Source organism: Drosophila sulfurigaster, chromosome 3 (genome assembly GCF_023558435.1).
Source record: "Drosophila sulfurigaster albostrigata strain 15112-1811.04 chromosome 3, ASM2355843v2, whole genome shotgun sequence".
In the NCBI taxonomy this organism is placed as follows: Eukaryota; Metazoa; Arthropoda; class Insecta; order Diptera; family Drosophilidae; genus Drosophila; species Drosophila sulfurigaster.
Genome location: NC_084883.1, coordinates 40080192 through 40096520, shown reverse-complemented (window position 1 = coordinate 40096520; position 16329 = coordinate 40080192). Strand labels below are relative to the sequence as shown.

The 16329-nt window shown below is 37.7% G+C and overlaps 1 protein-coding gene across 1 annotated transcript; it reads right to left on the bottom strand.

Moving 5' to 3' along the window:
- Positions 1-6294: 6294 nt before the first annotated feature.
- On the bottom strand, positions 6295-14155 carry LOC133843222 (uncharacterized). Its single transcript, XM_062276665.1, has 3 exons — positions 13839-14155; positions 9567-10020; positions 6295-8093 (listed from the first exon to the last, which is right to left on the bottom strand). Exons 1-3 carry the CDS (start codon positions 13957-13959, stop codon positions 6404-6406), a joined length of 2265 nt encoding a protein of 754 aa, XP_062132649.1. The 5' UTR covers positions 13960-14155; the 3' UTR covers positions 6295-6403.
- Positions 14156-16329: the final 2174 nt, after the last annotated feature.

Sequence of the window (16329 nt, the reverse complement as noted above, 5' to 3'; positions counted from 1 at the left end):
AATAACGGTCGCTGTTGCTGTGGCTGTTGCTGTTGATGTTGTGGAGAGCCTATTACTTGGCTTGGCTTAGTCAAATCGTTTGTTATGTTTTTATCTTGATGTCCAGTCACCTTGATTTGTTGTAGAAAATGCAACTTTTGGCAAGCTGTTCGACTGTCTCTTTTTTTTTTCGTTTTTTTGGGGGAGAGACATTGTTGCAGCTACTGTGAGTACGCATAGGGTGCCATCCATCCATCCGTTTGCTTTCTTCCCCAGTCTGATGTTATCCGTCTGCGCGTTGCACTGACGAACTGCCACAAACGAAAGTGAAACCGCGAGTTGTGAACAGTGCTTAGAATTGAGCAAAGCGGTAATAAATCAGCGTTGCTTGGCGAAATCAATCAATTTATGGGGCTTGGCTGCTTTTTGAAGTTCAATGCACTGCGCACGTCGAAGTGCTATGGATGCCCCAAGGCAACAATTGGGAGCAGCAAACAGTTAAAGTGGCAGCATTTAGGGGAAGCAGTTAAAGAAGGTGGAGAAATGGACAGCTCTAGAGACAACAGCGGGTGGCAGGAAAAAGCTCAGCTCGGCTCAAGCTCAGCTGTATTTTGGGCGATGTCAGAGTTCAGCGCATGTTTTTGGGGGGTGGTTGGCAAATCTAGAAAAATGCCAGTCAAAAAAAAAACAACAAAAAAACAATATAAACAACAAGAAGACAATGGGCAGACGTCGGTCGGTCGGTGGAGCTTGTTAGGCTGGGGCACAAGCAAAACAACATGAAACAAACAACGAAATGCCGCAGTAACAAAAACAAACAAACAAATACAACAACCACAACAACAAATGCAAATACGAGACACACGAGACTTGAGCTGAAGCTGAGACTGTGACTGAGGCTGAGACTGAGAGACTGCAATCATTTGTTGTTGCCTGTTTTTTGGTTTGTTGTTGTTCGAGTATTGTCATTATTTATTTATGCCCAAAACGTTTCATTTTCATTTGGCCAAGGGAGTCGCTATCGTTGTCTTCGACGTCGTCGTCGTCGTTGTTGTTGTTGTTGTGGTCGTTGCCAAAAACCTGAAAACTGGGTTACTGGCGCCTGTTTCGGGCTACAAGATCGTGTCATGCGATTTCTATCTTTGTCGTCGGCGACAACGAATGCTGTCGAATTGCTGAAGACGCAAAAACCAAAAAACAAACAACAACAACAACACAAAAACAAACTCCGAAATCGAAACTGAAACAAGCCCAGCAAAACTGACAACTGGGAAAACTTCGCCTCCAACTGCAAGCTGGGAGCTGTGAGCTGGAAGTTGGAAGTTGGGAACTGGGACTTTGCTTTTGAAAACAAAAGTAAAGTGCCTGATCTCCATATGTGCTCCATGTGTACTCCCGCTGTCAGTGAGTAAATTTGTATATAAGCATTTATAAAATGATCTAGCACATGACTCACACAACAGCAGCGGCAGCAGTAGCAAAATTGGAAAATCGCAAAATAGTCTCCCAATGAATTGGCGTCTCGTTTGGGCCTGGCAGTCAGACATTCAGCCACTGACAGCAGAGCTTAGCATCCAAGACTCCCTCAGCTTGTGTTTACATTTTCCTTTTTTTTTTTACCTTTTTTCTACTATTTTCTTGCAGTCCCTGAATAAGTTTTGGCACTTGAGGTACACTGAGTTTGTTATAAGGTTTGTGTTGTACATTGACAAGCAAAGATTTGAGCTGCTAATAATCTTTGACACTTACTTGAACACGAATTCAACATATTTCCATCGTCATTTATTGAATTCTTAGTTTTATCTCAAAGCACAAAAGTCATGCTTTCTTTTTCTCCCCAATAGATTAACGTATTTCGTTAAGAACTTCCTCACTTCTTTCTTATTTTCTTTGGAAGTGAGTTACAAATTTTCTATATTTTTTTGGGTTAAGTTTTTCATTTCTATTTGTCATGCTTTATTTTTAAACTATAACTTTTTATAATTTAGATGTCTTCTTAATGCCTTTAATATGGAAAAATATATACATACATATCTTATACATACATATATATCTTTAATCTGTTAAACCAAATTAAAACAGAATTTCTTAAAAATTCCTTATTAATTTGTGTGCACTCTGTATATATATATTTATATTTAATGTATTTATTTATTTCTTTGGAATAAGAATTTCTCAAGCATGTATTTTTAATCTTTTTTGTTTTAATTATAAAGTATTGACTCTTGAAACCTAATTACATATATATTAATAGTAAACTCCTTCAGAGTTTTATAAGATTAATGAAATGCAAACAAATTCCGACAATTTTGACACTAATATATAAAGTTATCTTCCAATGATAAGAATCTCAAAAAATTCTGACACCTTTGACACATTAATCTCCAAATCCCTAACTTCCTTCTCAGTTCCGTGAGTGCATTCAGAGCTCGTCTAACGAGAAGTCTTGCTGCCTGGCTTTGTTGTTGAATTTTAGGGTTTTAGCCTCGCAGTCGCACTGCAACAAAGTACAACAAAGTAGTCACGAATTAGCGCAGTTCACTTTAGATGGATGCAGTAGTGAGCGGAGCGGAGTGAGGAGGAGGGGAGGCAAGTCAACGCCATGGGCTGAACCCCAAAAGCAGTCGCTAAGAATATGTTTGTTCCAGATGCAGCTGTTGCCACATATCCAGAGCACGTATGAGTGCAAAGCAGTTATAGCAAAGCGTAGCACATAAAACGCATTTTGTTGCAACAGCAACTGCATCGCGTCGCGTTCGTTGCCTAAGTCTTTTGTTTGCGCTGACGCATGAGCGAATGGTTGGGGATTCAATGTTTGAATGTCTTGACTGTCGCACTGATTTATGCGCTTGACCGCACCGCAACGCCACCTACGCAGTGTGTGAACACATAAACACTCACGTACACTCACACACACGCACACTCACATACGCACAGCCCATTAATATTTCATGCATATGTAAGTACTTGAAGAGTTTTTCCAGTTATCAGCAGAGCTGATAAGTAGCTTATGTAATAGCTACACAAACACAAATTTAGGAAAGGGGGTTAAACGTCGACACTGACAGTTTAATTTGACATTTCGCTTACACGCTGTCCTCGTTTTGTGGCCTCTTCTCTCGGTGAAGTGCTTTAACGAGATTTCTTCTTGTTTTTGTTGCTGTTATTCATATTGAATTGTCATTTCTCTTGACAATTTAATTTGGATTATGCTGCAGCTACCGAAAAAAAACACACTCCCCAAAAAAAAACAAAAAAGGTGGCTGTAAAATGCCGAAAGGCAACACTAAAAAGCAGATGTTTATGTGGCATTCAGCATGTGGCACTCGGTGCACGTTTCGTTCAGCGCGGTCCATTAAAAACAAAAGGCTCTCGAAAACGCATTGAAGATGTCCAAAAAGACGCTGCGCAAAACGTATAATAAAAATTATTAATGGCGCTGGCCAAAGCGTCTTGTCTTCTGCATTTCCGTCTTGACCCGAAGTTATGCAAAGCACACAGAAAATGTTGGCCAAAAGGCCAAACGAAAGCAGGCGCAGGCAACTAGAAATGTTTGCCTAACAAATGATTGCTATTTTTTCGGCCAGCGCTGCCAAGTGCGTGGCACGTTGCACGTTGCATTATTAATTGAAAAATGTTTTACAGCGGCAACCAAAACAAAATTGGTCGAAAAATGTTAAAGAGTTAACAGTGAAATGTTAAGACGTCTGTTACTGGAAAATGGTAACAAAGTTGTAGCGGAAGACGGCTGCAACTGTGTGTTGCCATTGTCTTCTGGCTGTCTTTTGATTTTTATCGCTCAAAAATCTACAATCAGTTCGTGTTGCATAAACATATTGATTCGACTTGTTGGCTGCTGTAGCTGCTGCTGTCGTTGCACATATAAACAAATCAGCTGGTGGCTAACAGACAATTGCATAAATCAATTTAACACCAAAACCAAAAAAAAGTATATTTTGTAGTTGTGATTTTCGTTTTTGGCGCCGTGTGGCACGGCCCACAGTGCGTATGGGATGGTGTCTAAAAAAACATTGTTGGCACATGTAAATTTGATTACAAGCTAGTTTGACCACAACACACACAAAAGCGACAGCCAAATGAAGTGCTAAAACTGTGTGTGAAACTGTGTGGAGTACAGTTTGCTAATTCCCCAAAATGCACAAAAGAGACGCCTCCAATTTATGATAAATGAAAGTAAAAGTACAAGCACTTACACTTCATAGATCATTAGCGTTACTTGTTATGCGTGGCGCGTTCAATGAACCACACGAAAAAAAGCAGCAGGCAGGCGCATTTTGAATTAGACATTCAGTCAGTCAGTCAGTCATTCAGCTTTAGTTAGAGTTTTGCCATGTAAAAGTCAAACAGTCGCAGTCATTAAAAATAGAAATGATCATTGCAATCGCCAACGCAACGCGAAAGGCGAGGCAAGCAGAAGTGGCAAGTGGCAAGCAGGCAAACAGCGAGAGGAAGTGCAGGGGGCCAAAACTTGTTCTTTCACTTTCAATGTCACGCCACAGGCCGCAAACAATCGCACAGAAGACCTTCAACTTCAGTTATGTTAGCGAACAACAACAGAAAAAACAACAAAACAAAAAAAAACAAAAACGAAACACCAGCTCTGGGGGCTCCACTTATGTGAGTGGTTGGCTGTGGCTGCTTCTTCCGCCTGGAAATTAATTGCGGCATAAACCAAACATTTTGCGAGTCAATGTACGTAATTTGAAAATCGTGCCAAAAATAGTTGCAAAGCCAATTGCGACTTCAACTGGCTGCTGGTTGCTGGTTGTTGCTACAGGTGCGACGCCATCGCCATCGTTTGGGGGTCTCTAAAAGCGATATGACACCCCCGCAATATGCTAGGCTATCTGTAAATAAGTACGAGTATTTGTATTCGTATTCGTATTCGTATTCATTCGCATTTGCAATCGCAAATTCGTTTGGTCTGTCTGTTGTCGGTTGCTTTTGCTTGTTGCTGTTGTTGTTTAGTCATTTGTCTGCATGTCGCTTTGTTGAATTGTCTATTTGTTTGCCAAAAAGTGCCATGAAGACAAGTTGTTGCTGTTGTTGTTACCTGAAAGCAATTTCATTTGTTGCCTTGCCGTCTGAGACTGCTGCTGCTGCTGCTGTGGCTTTGCTTGCTACAACAAATTACTATCATTGCTGTTAATAGTTCATTAAGTCACGGACGGGACGACGCGTCGTGGCGCATGTGGAACGTGAAACATGAAATACAAAACGAACACACAGCAACATACAACTTCCAGCATCCACAACCCGCAAAGTGGCAGAATAATTGAGTGAACGGCACTGATAAACAAATCAATTTTTGTTTTCTTTCTGCTATTAAGTCATCAATTAGGCTAAGATCATAGCAAACATGTCTTTAGTATTCGCTTATTAAAGGTTAATCGTTGTCTGTTTGGGGTGTTAATTGAATTCACATAATACTCGTATACACAAAAGTAATCATTATATATTATTTAATAAATTGCTAATCAAATATTGAATTCCAATCGATCAACATAGGAAAACTTATTTTGAGTCCTTAAGCTTCATATTTTTCTTAGCACCATTTCTTGTATTCCATAAATATTTAGCTTTATATGAAGTTATTACTTTTTTTAATGAGGTAATCAAATCGTTGGGGATTTTTATTTTCGCAGTTTAAAAAGAGTTTCTTATAAATTTAATATTAAAATTGACATAGTTTTGGAAGCTTTTAAGCGAATTGTTACGAATTATTTCATCTAAAGGCAGTTTTTAAGCTTTAAAATCTAAAATAAATAAAATAGATATGAAAATGAATAATTAATTAATAATATTGAACATGAAATCCAAAATTTTTTATTTAAATGTCTAGCCAATATTTTAAAAATATTAATAATGTATATAAAATGTAAAATTTTAAATAGTTATAATAAAGCTATAGATCAAAAATGATAATATGTGAAAATACAAATTAAAGATATACAAGTAAAGTTAAATATGCAGGGCTTTAAAAAATAAACATTTTGAGTTCAAATAATAAATGTTAAATAATAAATTCAAATATTTAAAAAAGTCTAAAATTCATTGCAAGTAAATTCAAAAATGTTAGTCATCAAATACAAAATTTAGATTGTTGAAGATAATATAAAATGTAAATATATAAAATTATATTATAAAATTAAAAGTAGATAATAAAATATGTTAAATGAAAAATTGAAATGTGTATGGAAGAAATTAAGAAATTTGATAAGTAAATGTAAATTATAAAATTCGTTTATGATTATATTTGGAGAATGTTTAAAATTTTAAATACAAAATGTAAAACTTAAAATGTTAAGTGAAATGTCATATTTTAAATATAAAATAAGAAACATAACATAAAATTTTCTTAAACATATTATATCCAACATTGCGTATACTTGATAACGTATACTCAATTCATTGTAATCTCGTTGCAACAAATTTCGCACCTGTCGAGCGGCGCTGCTTTCGAGGGCGACGTCAACTCAGCAATGCCACAGCTAGAGAATGTCCTGCGATCCTTGCTTTGACTGTTGTGTTCCGCCTGTCGCCGCAACCAAGGCGAAGTTCGACGCGAATCAAAGTGGCCAGAGTTGAGAGAATTGCGATTAGAAGAACGCAGCGAATGCAATGTGGCAGTTGAACCTCGCCAATCCGCCAGACGAGCTAAGGCAGCTTCCAAGTCGTTGTCCTCGTACTCGGTCATCACAACTTGACAGGACTCGGGTGAGATGGAAACAACGCTGGGAGTATTTAAGTGACTCAAAGGTTTTATGACCACTTCGCCACTGCTGGCCGAGGATAAACGCGAAGCGGAACGAGAGGCAGGCGGAGATTGTGACTTGGCTTCCACAGTCGTCCTTCCTCTTATGGGTGTGGCATGTCCTGCGACAGTTGTTGCGGTACTTTCTTTACTCGCTGCCCGCGGGGAAACTGTCAGCGCATTGATGACAGATGAAGCCGAAGCCCTCGAAGCGGCAGTTTGCTGTCTTGTTGGTGTCTGCAGTTGAGGCGTTTCAATGGGCGTGGCATATTTGACAAGTGAACTGCGGCTTTCGGTTGTCTCTGCAATAAAAGTGGAAGCACGCGAGGCCAAAGGCGTTGGCATTTTATTGTTGCTTGGGCTGTTGCTGTTGTTGCACGTTGTGACATGCGACGGGCTGTGCAGCTTGGCTTGGTTGGTCTTTAGGGGCTTGGCTAACATCACCGTGGAGCTGATGTCGCGTGCTGAATCCATCAGCATGGACTTGAAGGCCTCATGCAAAGGATTCTCCGATTCTTTGGGTTGTTTAATCGGCTTTGAGCTGTGCAAGCGTTGCGACTTTATCGGGTCACTTCTGTCGACGTTATCAGCAAACTTTCGTGGCTTGCTTTGCTCAACGGCTTCACTGACTTTGCGACTGCCATTAAATGATTTCTTTGACACATCTTCCATAGATTGTCTCGACTTGTGTTTGCTCTTTGCTTCCTTATGATGTAGCAATGAGGAACTTGTCAAATTCGAAGTAGATCTGGCCACATTTAGATTACGTTCCATCGCCCTCAAAGGTTGACTATGGCCAATTGTCATGCTGCTTCTACGCAGCTGTGGTGGCTCCTCGGGCAGCACATCGTGTTGACCCCGCGCCCAAAGCGAACGTCCGCCAACCGCATTGCGAGCATTCGCAATGGGCAGATTAATGCGTTCACGTTGCGGATTAAAGTCAAAGGCTCTGCCGCCCACATTCGAGAGTCGTGAACTGGCACGCGATACACTTCCCGGCTGCTCGGACCCAACGAACTTGGCATAATCCCGATGGCCTCGCCTTGTGGGCGCTGGTGTCAAATGGCCACTGGACAGATCCGATTGCGATTGCGAGGCGCTCGTCTCAAGTGAGTTGCCGCCACTGAAGTGCCCATCGTAGTGTCCTGGCTTATCGCGCAGACTCGTGTAGTCCTGGTACACGGAGAATTGATTTTGGGTATGCGCGAAACTCTCGTAGGGCTTGAATTTGCGACTCTTGGCCAACTGATCGGCCAGTTTTTCCCATTCTGTGGTGCTCGGTCGCCGCTGGTCTTCGTCTGTTTCTGTTTCTGGCTCCGAGCGACGAGACCAACGTTGGCTTTGGTTTTTCGAATTTGGTCAAAAGGTATCAAATTAAGTGTGTGGTTGGCAGTGTGTGGGTGTGTGTGTTTATGTAAGTGTGTTAGTTAGTAATTCATGAAAAAATGTTTTAGTATTAAGTGTTGTGTTTTAGATTTTAGTTAAACTCTTGCAATGCTCGGAAGTTTTGTAGCGAACTAAATAGAGAATTCAAAAGAAATGTCTCTTTGTAGAATTCTATATTTTATATATGGCAATAGTTAATAGTTTAATTTTAATATACGCTATATTTTGTAGACACCACTTACTCTAGCTTAAGTCGCCATGGTTGGAAGCAGAATTCTAATAAACTTTTTATCAACAAAATAAAAATAAACATCATGAAAGAAACCCACAGTTGAGTGCGGTATTATTATAAAAATATATCAAACTATTTATTTATTTCTACATCCAAAATATATCATATCAGGTTTGTATCCGGTCTCAATCAAATCACAAAATTTGCGAGTCTAGTTTGTTATTGGATTTTTGTTCATTTCACAACTTAAGTATGTTCGGAAAGGAAGTGCGATATTATTAGCTGGCAAGTAATAAAAACAATTCTATTGCATTAAACATGTATTTGCATCCGCAAGCAGCAATCTCCCACTACAAATATTAACGTTTATCGAATGGTGGACAGGCTGCAGCAATCAGCGGAGTGGCCAGGGCTACAAAGGTCCAAAGTGTAAATTTCATCTTGCTGCTTGGATTTTTGCTTTCCAACTATAAGCTATTGTACAGAACAACTGCTATTATATACCCACAAGTTTAGTGAAGAGAATTGTAGAAAATAACCCAGAACTGATATGATTTATATTTGTATAAGAATTAACAATATTTAAATATAATAATTGAAAATAAACCAGATCCGATGTCTTTAATATTTACGCAATTTGTTCTAAATCTTAGCTATGCAAGAGTTTCACTAAAAAGCTTCGACATGCCGAATATTAAGTTAATTGTGTAGTATATTTTGTTATATAAGAGAGTTATTACCAATACTACGTACAAGGCTTTTGATGCTGTTGTTTCTTTGTTAGTTTGGTTAGGCGAACGAGTCGAGTTGCCTTGCTCGCCAACAACAATAATAATAATAATAATAATAATAAATGCAGAGTATATGATATTTACATAGAGATAAAAGTTATTTATTTACAATTTACATATTGTTGGAAGTAGAGAGGAAAAACAATAGACAGAAAGAGTCAGCGATAAATTAAGTATAATAGTATATAATAGTCGAGTATTCAAGTATATCTTTCGTTATGACGAGCTACAAAGGATTCAATTCAAGATCGATAAACTACAAAGAAAGCTACGGTACATCTGGCGGTGGTGCAGCGAGTTCTACGTTTGATTCAGTGGCTCTACGAGGGTTATGCTGAAGAATTAGCTGAATGAGGATTATTGCGGTGCTCTCGCCTCTATGCCTACTTACTCCACATTCGACGATGGTGCAGCAGCAGCAGCAGTTGTTGTTGTTGTTGTTGCTGCTGTTTCTGTTGCCACTGTGGCATCCACTTGAGCACTCAGCTCGGCCATTTCCTGCAACGAAGGCTTCGGCGTTGGCGGCGCCTCTTCCTCATTCGCCGAACCATTTGCCAGAGCTCGTTCAATTTCCGGCTCGGGCGTCGATGTCTTCAGACTGTCTGCATCTGCATCGAGTGCGGGTGTCGGGGCACGTGATGTGCTGAGTCCTTCCGTTTCGCTTGGCTTGCCGCCTCCTCCTCCTCCTCCTGCTGCCTCCTCTAAGTGGAGACCCTCGAGCACTTTGTGCTTGGCGTCGTCGAGTGCCTCGGTGCCATCCTTGAATGCGTTGCCCAGCTCATTTGTTATGCCGGCCACGGCTGTGCTAACCGTTTCCTTGGCCGTGTCCACGGTCGCATTTAGCGTTTGTGTCGCATCTGTAAGAAATCAACAAAGCGATTTGTTTACACACAAATTATCACTAATTGGTTGCATTGATTGATCGACAGTCTGCCGACTGCCGACACAAACGTCAGGTCGTTAACCTGCGCTGTCAATTATTCATCAATCGATACAAATAAATACAAATGTTTGTGTATTACGAAAAGGTTATTAACCAAACGATTTGCTTTGAGCGTAGGTTCGTTACAATTTTGACTAAGTAATAAGCACATGAAGCTATTAATATCTTATTTGTGAAAGAAATTATTATTATTAGGGAAATACAAACAAAATACCATAAAGTAAAATTATTTTATAAATAATAAATAATAGAAATATCCGATTTATTTTGATGGAATTTTAATTTGCCAGCAACAAATTCTCTTGACCAACGATGGCTGTCATCTTTATATACCCCATATCCACGAAGGAGAAGGGTATTATAACTTTGTGCCAACAGCAAATATATAAAACAGTTAGAAAAAAGCATCTTCAAATCCATAAAGTATAAATCGTATATTTCCTACTCTATGGTATAAATTTAATCTATTATTAGATATATATAACAAATAGACATTTTTGTGTATTTCAGATTTTTTTCTGTGAATGAATTTAGTATCAATTTTAAAGGTAATAGTAAATAAAAAAACATTTTCGATATATGTTCGGTATATTTCAGAATATTTTCAAGCAATATTTATTTATGTCTTCCAGTTGACTACGAATATTAAAGTCGACATACTCCATGGGGAAATTTGTATGGACATGGACCTGCTACAAACAGCGGAATGGCCAAGGCTACAATGATCGAGAGTTTAAAAGTCATCTTGCTGGTTTGGTTTTCCGTTTCCAACTTTAAATCATTCTACTGAACTACTGCTCTTATATACTCAAAAGCTACCTTAAAATCTTACGTAATAGGAGCGAATTAATTAATAACTATTGTATGGAAATTAAACCAGAACCGCCGTCATTACTATTTGTTTAATAACTACAAATGATTTATGTTAACAAAAAACATTGCGGATTATATATTTTTGATACTGTTAATAATTAAAATAAACAAACTCTGAAATACCCGCTAACCATTTTGAATAAAAACAAAACAGTGCGGTATTATTCTTAAAATATGCCAAATGAATATACCGCAAAAATATTGAAAGTACACCAAAGGCTGTATTAGGTATATTTATATAGTACTATATTCAAAATATATAAAAAATAGAGTGCAAAATATACCAGATTGTCGGCCAAAGCAACTAAGTCCCCTAGTAAGTAGGCGTTTTTGACCATACAAAACTATTTCTTTAATAACTTCCAAAATTTTGATCTGTCCGCAACCAATTTACAGGAATCATAAATAATATAGTTATTATTGAAACATACTACATACCAAAATATTGTGGTCTGTTAATTAAAGAAAAAAGAAAATCTAAAGATCAGGAATATAATTTGGATGTATAATGTTTAAAGATGTTAGTATATTAAATCATATGTTCGGTATATTTCAGTTCATTTTCAAGCAATATTTATTTATGTCTTCCTGTTGACTACAAATCATAAAGGGCGACAAAATTGTCCGTCTGGACATCGAGTTGCAAACAACGGAATGGCCAAGGCTACAAAGATCGAGAGTTTAAAAGTCATCTTGCTGGTTTGATTTTCCGTTTCCAACTTTAAAACATTCTACAGAACTACTGCTCTTATATACTCAAAAGCTATCTTAAAATCTTACGTAATAGGAGCGAATTAATTAATAACTACTGTATGGAAATTAAACCAGAACCGATGTCATTACTATTTGTATAATAATTACCAATGATTTATGTTAACAAAAAACTTTGCGGATTATATATTTTTGATACTGTTAATAACTCAAATAATTAGGAATGAAAACACTTAAGAGAAAATATAACAAATATACATTTTTGTGTATTTCAGATTTTTTCTGTGTATGAATTTTGTATAAATTTTAAATAAAGAATAGCATGCTCGGTATATGTTCGGAATATTTCATTACATTTTTATTCAATATTTATTTATATCTTTCTGTTGACTGCAAGTATTAAAGTCCACATACCCGTCCAGGGAAACCATGGGATGGACATGGAGCTGCTACAAACAGCGGAATGGCCAAGGCTACAATGATCGAGAGTTTAAAAGTCATCTTGCTGGTTTGATTTTCCGTTTCCAACTTTAAACCATTCTACAGAACTACTACTCTTATATACTCAAACTACCTTAAAATCTTACGTAATAGGAGCGAATTAAGTAATAACTATTGTATGGAAATTAAACCAGAACCGACGTCATTACTATTTGTATAATAATTACAAATGATTTATGTTAACAAAAAACTTAGCGGTATAATTCTTAAAATATGCCAAATGAATATTCCGCAAAATACTAAAAATATGCCAAAGGCTACATTCGGTATATTCACATAGTACTATATTCAAAATATATCATAGAGTGCAAAATAATCCGGATTGTCAGCTAAATCAACTAAGACCCCTAATAAGTATGTGTTTTTGACCATACAAAAGTATTTTTTTAATAACTTCGATCGCAACCAAATTAATTTACACAATATTGGTAAATCAGTATATTTTCAAGCAATATTTATTTATATCTTTCAGCTTACTACGAATATTAACGTCCAACACAAACAACTCCCGCTGGACATGGAGCTGTTACGAACAGCGGAACGGCCAAGGCTACTATGATAGAGAGTTTAAAAGTCATCTTGATGCTTTGATTTTTAGTCTTCAATTTTAAACTATTGCACAGAACTACTGCTCTTATATACCCTCAAGCCCACACAATGTCTTTCGTAATAGAAGTGTATTAATTTATAGCTAATGTATAGAAACCGGAACCGATGACATTACTATTAGTATAACAATTATCAATGATTTATCTTAACAAAAAACTTTGCGAATAATATGTTTTTGGTTTTACAATATATTGTGTACTGTTAATAATATTTAATAAGTCTTTTTACATATACAATAATTTCTATTATAACTTCTACAATTTGTATCTGATCGCCTCGAGCTCTAAACAAAAAATCATGTTGGATAATTAGTTTTTCAATTGAGTTAGTTTCGTAAGCAAGTAACTCCTAAAAAAGAGTTGACTAAATGGGGGAAATTTCTTTTAGTAATTCGCAAATAGAAAATGAATCAATCAATGCAAAAACATGTTGTTAATAGAGAGTATGTAAATTTGGTATATTATTTAAAATATAAGCAGGGCTTCAATTAAGTAGAGCAGCAGTTCAGTCGGTCAGTCACGCAATAAACTCGTTTCTCTGCATATGCTTTTAATAATGAAAAAAAGAGAAAATCTATGCGCGTAATATATGTGTGCGAGTGTACAATATAATAAATTATAATATACACACATATATAAAGACCATGAACTGCTCATAAAATGAAATCAAGGAAATATACGAGGAGCACACACAGCAGGCTGTGCTAATCAATTGTCCTTTATGATGTGGCATTATTTCTGCTTTGCCTGCCATTTGATTTTTTTGCTTGTTTGGTTGGAGGCAGTTCAATAAACTGCTGGGTAATAATATTGTTGCCATTTAAGGGTCGAAGGTCGCTGGCAAGTGAATTTAGTTAGTGTAATGATTATACATCTTGATTGATTTGCTGTCACGCACTGCGAGCACATTAAGTATACGCCAAGTATAGCACACTTTTGGGGCGCACAATTGCAATAGGTTTTTTTTTTGGATTTTTTTATTTGCTTATGACAAATGCGCTTTTAAATGTCAAACACAAACACTGTTAAACACACACACCTTCGAGTGCGGCTTCTCCTTTTTGCTTGACATCGCCAGCCACATGTGTGGCGGCTTTTAGCATTTCACTGCCTGCGGTTGCCACCATTGGAGTGCTGCTGGCGCAGCCCATGGCGAACATACAAAACAACGTACAATTGTGGCGGCTGACTCTATATATAGGCCAGGTCAGTTCAGAGGGAGTTTTTAAACACAACAACTCTAAATCATATCGAATCGAATCGAAAGTGTTTTGTGTATAACACAGAAACAATGAAGCAAACACACAATTGCAAATATGAAGAATAGAATAGAACGCGCCCGCCTTTGCTCGCGAACTCAACGCAACTGAACTGACCCAAAAGCAAAGAACACAAGCAGAGGGTCAGTTAGCCAGTAGCAGTCCAACAGTCCAGCTCTTGGTCATTTGGCTATGGCTAGCACAACACCAAAGAAGAACGTACAGCGAACAACAATTACAAACTACTATACTTGCATACACAATGAGCACTCGTTATTGTTATTGTTGTTGCTGCTCTTTTACACGCAACAGGACCTCGGCCACATTTGAGTGTTGCTTTATGTGCGTTTGCACTTCAAACTCCCAGCCCCATAAAAATGCTGAGGTCATGCGCGTTGGGCGCACATTTTATAGGCTAAAGGGTTTCACTTCTGTTGCTCCAAAACAAGGTACAAGAAAAAAACGAAATGGCTAAATAGGCTAAATATGAGTACTCACAGTAGCAATGTGAGTGTATTCGTTCTGTACTTGTAGCGTGTCTAGATGGCGTGTCTGACTACGCTTCAACTTTCGCCGCTAGATGGCGTGCTATTTTAAATTCCTTTCACATGTAAGTTCTATCACTTGTTGTTAGTTTTTACTTTAGGATAACACCAGAATATTGTCTTCTTGCTGCTAAAATTCTGCTGATTTTAATGATAAGTTTTTATTGCTAAAACTATGACGAAATCTTCTTTATATTTTCTATATTACGTTTTGAGTTTAATTTTGTAAAAGTAGTTGGAAAATGCGTGCATAAGCCTCATTTTGACCTAGACACGAATTTGAATACGGCGTCATTTCATGACATAGAAAACCACAAATAATAAACTTGACTTTTAATGGGTATTTCCCCAAGTGTAAATACTCAGATTTCATATTTTAATGCATATGCAAGGACATTGCATACTTGATTTAGTGAAATTTATGCAGAGTAGGCTTAGAAAATTCTTTGAAGTACATGTTGATATATGATTCATACTCGTATGTATTTACATTAAGGACAACATTCAAGTGTATTCAGGAACAATTTATCAAATTAAATTAAATTATTAATATTATGTATGATTGGTGATGAAGAATTTTGTTCAGAGAGAAAAATTACTTTCTGAAAGTAGAATATAAATTTGTGTTCGGATGTTCGTGAAAAAAGTTAATAATATTGGAAAACAGATATACAAATACAAATTTTTATATATTTATAATATTTCAGATTTTTTTTGTGTATGAATTTGGTATAATGTTTAAAGGTATTAATAAATAAAAAAGCATGTTGTTCGGATTATTTCATTACATTTTTATTCAATATTTATTTATATCTTTCTGTTGACTACAAATATTAAGGACTGCACTTAATGGGAAATTTGTATGGACATGGAGATGCTACAAACAGCGGAATGGCCAAGGCTACAATGATCGAGAGTTTAAAAGTCATCTTGCTGCTTTGATTTTCCGTTTTCAACTTTAAACCATTCTACAGAACTACTGCTCTTATATACTCAAAAGCTACCATAAAATCTTACGTAATAGGAGCTAATTAAATCATAACTAATGTATAGAAATTAAAACAGAACCGATGTCATCATGTATAAAAATTACCAATGATTTATATTAGCAGAAAACTTTGCGAATGATATATTTTTAATAATGTTAATAACTCAAACAATTAAGAAAGACAACACTTTACAGTAGATTTCTATCTAGGTTTTAAAAATGATCAATTTTGAGAATTTTATCTACATAATAATTGAAGTATTATTAAATAACTAATAATCGCGGGGCGAGAAAATTTAATAATAATAATCCGCCTGCGATCCGCGTGCGATCCGCCTACGATCCGCGTGCGATCCGCCTACGATCCGCGTGCGATCCGCGTGCGATCCGCTTGCGATCCGCCTGCGATCCGCTTGCGATCCGCCTGCGATCCGCGTGCGATCCGCCTGCGATCCGCTTGCGATCCGCCTGCGATCCGCTTGCGATCCGCCTGCGATCCGCTTGCGATCCGCGTGCGATCCGCGTGCGATCCGCCTGCGATCCGCTTGCGATCCGCCTGCGATCCGCTTGCGATCCGCCTGCGATCCGATTGCGATCCGCCTGCGATCCGCTTGCGATCCGCCTGCGATCCGCGTGCGATCCGCCTGCGATCCGCTTGCGATCCGCCTGCGATCCGCTTGCGATTCGCGTGCGATCCGCTTGCGAACCGCCTGCGATCCGCGTGCGATCCGCGTGCGA

Bases quoted from the DNA above. Each gene is read 5' to 3' on its own strand.
- LOC133843222 (XM_062276665.1), bottom strand. From the start codon at position 13,959: ATGTTCGCCATGGGCTGCGCCAGCAGCACTCCAATGGTGGCAACCGCA. The intron at 10,021-13,838 runs GTGTGTGTGTTT...GATTTCTTACAG, and splicing joins AGGAGAAGCCGCACTCGAAG to ATGCGACACAAACGCTAAAT. The intron at 8,094-9,566 runs GTCGAATGTGGA...GAAAAACCAAAG, and splicing joins GCTGCTGCTGCTGCACCATC to CCAACGTTGGTCTCGTCGCT.